The sequence below is a fragment of the Sceloporus undulatus genome, unplaced genomic scaffold (assembly GCF_019175285.1).
Source record: "Sceloporus undulatus isolate JIND9_A2432 ecotype Alabama unplaced genomic scaffold, SceUnd_v1.1 scaffold_2016, whole genome shotgun sequence".
Lineage (NCBI taxonomy): Eukaryota > Metazoa > Chordata > Lepidosauria > Squamata > Phrynosomatidae > Sceloporus > Sceloporus undulatus.
The window spans coordinates 1-4,926 of NW_024804936.1; the positions used below are offsets into that span (position 1 = coordinate 1).

The following is a 4,926-nucleotide window of genomic DNA, read 5'->3' on the forward strand; positions in this document are numbered from 1 at the left end:
CCTCTCCAATTATTTCCCCCAAGCATTTTTTCAATCTCTTGGATAGAATAGCCGCTAAAAGTTTATAGTCATTATTTAGTAAAGAAATTGGTCTATAGTTACTGGGGTTCTCCAAATCCCTTCCCTCTTTCGGAATTATTGATATGTCCGCTTCCTTCCATGATTTAGGTAGGTCATCTTGCAGAGCTTCGTTCATAACTTGCTGCAGAGGGGGAACTATTTCCTCAATAAAAACTTTATAAAACGATATTGGGAGGTAGTCGTTTCCTGGTGCCTTCCCCTTCTTTGCTTTACAAATTACTTCCCATATTTCTTCTCTTTGAATGGGTTTATTTAACTCTGTTTTCCATTTCTCCGGAATGTTTTGAAGATTAGCTGTATCTAAATATTCTTCTATTTTAATTGGGTCTGTTGCTCTCTCCTTATACAGGTTCTCGTAGAAATGTTGGAACTCTTCTCTGATGGCTTCTTGTTGGGTAAGTACTATTTCTCCTTTCTTTATTTTGTTAATCATTTTTTTTTCCTTGTGTCTCCTTAATTGGAATGCAAGCCATTTGCCTGTTTTGTTTGCGTGTTCGAAATTTTTTTGTTTCAATATTTTTAATCTCCTTTCTAATTCTAAGGTCATTTCTAAATCCAATTGTTTCTTTATAATTTGAATATCTTTTTGAATTGATTTATTCTTTGGTTGTTTCTTTAAAGCTTCTTCTTTTTCTTTCAGCGTTTCATTCAAATTATTTCTTAGCTTGTTCTTCTGTTTGTACCAGATTATATTTTGCTGGGTGAAAAAGCTCCTAATGGAGGCTTTACAAGCGTCCCATACTGTACTATTCTTAACCTCTCCATTCATGTTTTCTGTAAAGAAGAAGTTTAACCATTCTTTCCCTTTTTTGACTATAGATTTGTCTTTCAGCAGTTCTTCGTTAAAGAAGAAAACATTATTCTTCCTTGCTTCCTTAAATGTAATCATAAGGGGGTTGTGATCTGACACAACTCTATTAAGGATTTCTATACTGCTTACCTCTCCGATCAGAGTACTAGATACTAAACAGAAATCAATTCTTGCTAAAGATTCATGCCTGTCCGAAAAAAAGGTAAAACCTTTTTCATCCTTGTTTAAATGACGCCATATATCTATTAGCAAGAAATCTTCCTTTAGGTCAAAAAATTTTTGAGGCAATTTTCCTTGGTTAGCTTTTATATTTTTACCAGATTTTCTATCCAAAAGGGGGTCAATCACCCCGTTAAAGTCCCCCACCAAAATTATATTTTCATATTCGTAGTTCCATATTTTCCTATGCAATTTTGAATAAAAGGAACCTTTCCTTTCCTGAGGGGAGTATATCCCTATGACCAAGAGTTTTTTCCCATTTTGAGTAATTTCTACCCCCACGAAATAGCCATTGAGGTCTTCAAAAATTAATTTGGACTCAATATGATCTCTAATGTATAAGACAACCCCTCTCTTGCTTTTCCCATATGAGGTAGTAAATTCCTTGCCAATTTTGGGATACTTGATTAATCTAACATCTCTAGCTCTAACACGTGTCTCTTGAAGACAAATAATGTCAGCTTTATGTCTTTCTAAAAAGAGGAAAACTTTCTTTCTTTTCTGGGGCGAGTTCATTCCCTTCACGTTCCAAGATAGTATTTTCATCTTAACGGGATTTTATTTTAAACTGAAATCAATACCAGGAGAGATTGTGTTGTATTAGAATCAAATATTACTTTTTATTAGAACAACAGCCATTAGCGTAAGTCTTTAATCCAAGAGTAAGAAGGAAAAAAAGAGAAAAAAAATATTTTTAAAACTTTCCCAGAAGGCACTTCCAAAATTTCATTCACTCCCCCCCACCCCCGTCGTCCTCCCTTCCCTCTTCCTTCTTTTCTAGGTCATCCTTCAGTCCTCTCAAGAATAATTTTGCCCTTTCAACTGAGTTCAGTCTTACTTTCTTCTGGTTCCAGGTGACGGTAAGTCCTTCAATTTCTTCCCATCTGAATGGAATTTTGTTTTGTTTTAGGACATCAGTTAAACATTTATATTCCTTACGTTTCTTCAAAATCTTGCTCGGAATGTCTTTCAGAATTGTTATTGTTTGGTCTTCAATTGTTAGCTTGGATGTGTAGCTTTGATTAAGAACTAAATCTCTCGTTTGCTTCCTCACAAAATAAACGACGACGTCGCGTGGCAGGCCTTTCAGTTTAGCGATTCTGGAATTAATCCTGTATGCCCGGTCAATTTCCCAAGGGAATTGCTCTTCCGGTTCGTTAATAAAATTTGCTAAGATTGGACATAAAAGAACATACAGGTTTTCGTTTACATTCTCTCTAAGGCCTCTCAATTTTAGACAATTTTCTCTTTGTTTGACCAAAATCCTCAGGATAGTATCTTCATCTTCTTCACGCTCTTTTCCCACCAATTCTACCTTCTCCTCAACTTTCCTTAGTTCTTCCGTTAAATTTTTAATTTTCCCATTAATTAGTCCAAATTCGTTCTCAATTTTATCCAATCGTGAATTTATTTCATCTTTAGAGGCCTGTATCTCTTTACTTGTCTCTCGTTGAAGTCTTCTCATTTCCTCAATTATTTGGTCATTTTGCTCTTGGGGTTTAGATACTAATTCAACTGAGGTTCTCCTGGCATTTCCTGGTTGGCCTGAATTTGTGTTTGCGTTTCTTCTAGTATTCATCATCTTAAAACAAAGAGAAAGTTTACTACTCAAGTGCAATAAAATACAAACTTGTTATCTATGTCAATCAAAAGGAGAGGGAGAGAGACCAAAAGAAGGCTCCAATCTAGGTTTAATTTTCCTATATGATTTCCTATTTAGATGGGTTTTGATTTTATTCCCAGAATACTTATCAATCAGATACTAGACTTCCTTGACTAGTGCCCCTCTCCTAGATCTTTGGAAATGGAAGAGAAAAGAGAAAGAAAGAAAAAAAAAAAAAAAAAAAAGAAAAAAAAAAAAAAACAGAAGAGAAGTGGGGGGTATTATTCTCTCAGTCCCCAATCACTTTAAGTATAGCCCCCCTCTGAGTAACCCCAAAGAAATATTAGCTTAATCCCTTGTAAGGAATATACAAAGTAGAGAGGGGTCACCAAAAGGATTTACTCAAAGAGAAAAAATCACTTCAAACACAGAGGCTTCAAACTTTTACAATCAGTCAAGTGTATATAGCAGTTAAGTTGGGGGAAAACTATCTGTATTTTTTACCTTACTGGAAAGGTTTCTGCAAGTTTATTTACTCCTTCAGATCCTAAAGCTGCTTTTTCTAAGAAGGTATTTCACCATTAGTTCCACCCTCCCTCCCTCACTCCACCAACCCTTATATCTCCCCTATTAGTTTTCTTGATATTATATGTATATATATCTCCCCACAATTAGTTAATATACAACAGGCACCAGTTTACCAAGCACAAAGCACAGTTTAACCAACAACAACAACAGCAATAACACAAGATATCTTAATCAGCAATTTCAGGTTACTTACAGAAAGTTATCAGTATTCCTCCCTCATCAAGTGAGGATTAATATTCCAGCAGAGTGAAAGGAACAACAACACAGGAAAATAAAAGTTTGCTTCTAGGCTGTTTAGAGGGAGTCTGTCACAGCTAGAAGTATTAAAGTTTCAATATAGAAAAATCAATCCCCTTTTTTTTTTGTTTATATGTTAGAATGGGAGTGAAAAGACTAAGGGGGGGGCAAAGGAGGGAAAGAAAAAGAGGGAGAGGGGAGGGTGCAGAGAAAGAAAGGGAAAGGATAAAGGTAAAAAGAAAAAAAAAAAAACTTCAGTCTCTGCTGGTTTCAGCACCTCCTCTTTCTCTTCTTATCTAGTAGCTTTCTGGTTGATTGAGAGCAGCTGGTCTTGTCTGTCACAGGTGTTCTTATTCAATTGGAGAGTAAATTTTCACTACACACTCAATAGAAACAACAAGTACACCAAAATCCACACTGTAATAAAGGGAAGAGCATTCACTTTCTGCCCACTGATCACAGTTCAAACCTATCCACAAGGGAAGGGAAGAGAGTTGAATTCAAGTGGATTGTAATCACTGAGTGATAATCAATATGACAATAAGAGCTCCCAAATCCGCAAAGTCCACATATGAAGGGGAAAGATGTAATCTCCTCTGATTTGCTTCTCTGATCTTATTCAGTCAGTTGGTCTTTTATTTAAATTGTGTCTCAATCTCTCAGCCTTTCAAACAGTTTCAAGTAACTCCCGATCCTGCTCACCTCGCCTCGGCTTTTAAATGAAGAAACAGCCCTCCTTGGGGTAAACAGAAGCCCAACAGATTAGTCTCCGAAATTTAATAGTCAATAGTAAAGTAGCAGTTGGTGAAGCTTGTAAAGTCTTGAGCCCTCAGTCTCAGTGAAAGTAAAAGAGAAACGCGGGGTTTTCTCTTGAAGATCCAATTAGGATGCACCTTAATTCTGCCCCTCTCTTCCGCAAATGTCTCAAATTTATGAAGGTGAAAGTGGCATCTTTTGTGAGGATGCTATTCTCTGGTAGGGTTCAGGTGATCACAAAAGTTTTTTAAAGAAAAAAAAAACACTTTAAAAAGTGGTGGCGTTGCACTTAACACAAGCCGCGGCTTGTGTCTGCTTTTCGCGGCCGTGGTCGCTCCTAGTCCGTGCGGCTCCTCCGCCCTAGTCCTCCAGTAAAGGTAGGATAGGCAAAGATCTGGAGGAGCACCGGTTCTTCTTGCGAGCCCCTCTGCCTCCCCTTTATCGGGGGGATACTTTTGAGTCGGTGGTACCTTACCCCACCGCTCCCGTCACCGCGAAACCGCGATCCCTCCTCCGGAGTCTCTCGTCGGAGGTGATCAAGGCGCCGCCATACCACCGGAAGTCCGAGACTCCACTATACTCTGAGGGAGTGTGTTCCACATTATTTCTACAGTGTAGATGCATCCATACT

At 37.7% G+C, this 4,926-nt stretch overlaps 1 protein-coding gene across 1 annotated transcript; it reads right to left on the bottom strand.

Moving 5' to 3' along the window:
* Window positions 1-1,706: 1,706 nt before the first annotated feature.
* Window positions 1,707-4,792, bottom strand: LOC121917952. Its single transcript, XM_042444067.1, has 2 exons — window positions 3,496-4,792; window positions 1,707-2,693 (listed from the first exon to the last, which is right to left on the bottom strand). The coding sequence occupies exon 2, from the start codon at window positions 2,691-2,693 to the stop codon at window positions 1,842-1,844; it is 852 nt and encodes a 283-aa protein (XP_042300001.1). The 5' UTR covers window positions 3,496-4,792; the 3' UTR covers window positions 1,707-1,841.
* Window positions 4,793-4,926: the final 134 nt, after the last annotated feature.

Coding starts and splice junctions, on each gene's coding strand:
- LOC121917952 (XM_042444067.1), bottom strand. CDS start 2,693: ATGATGAATACTAGAAGAAACGCAAACACAAATTCAGGCCAACCAGGA.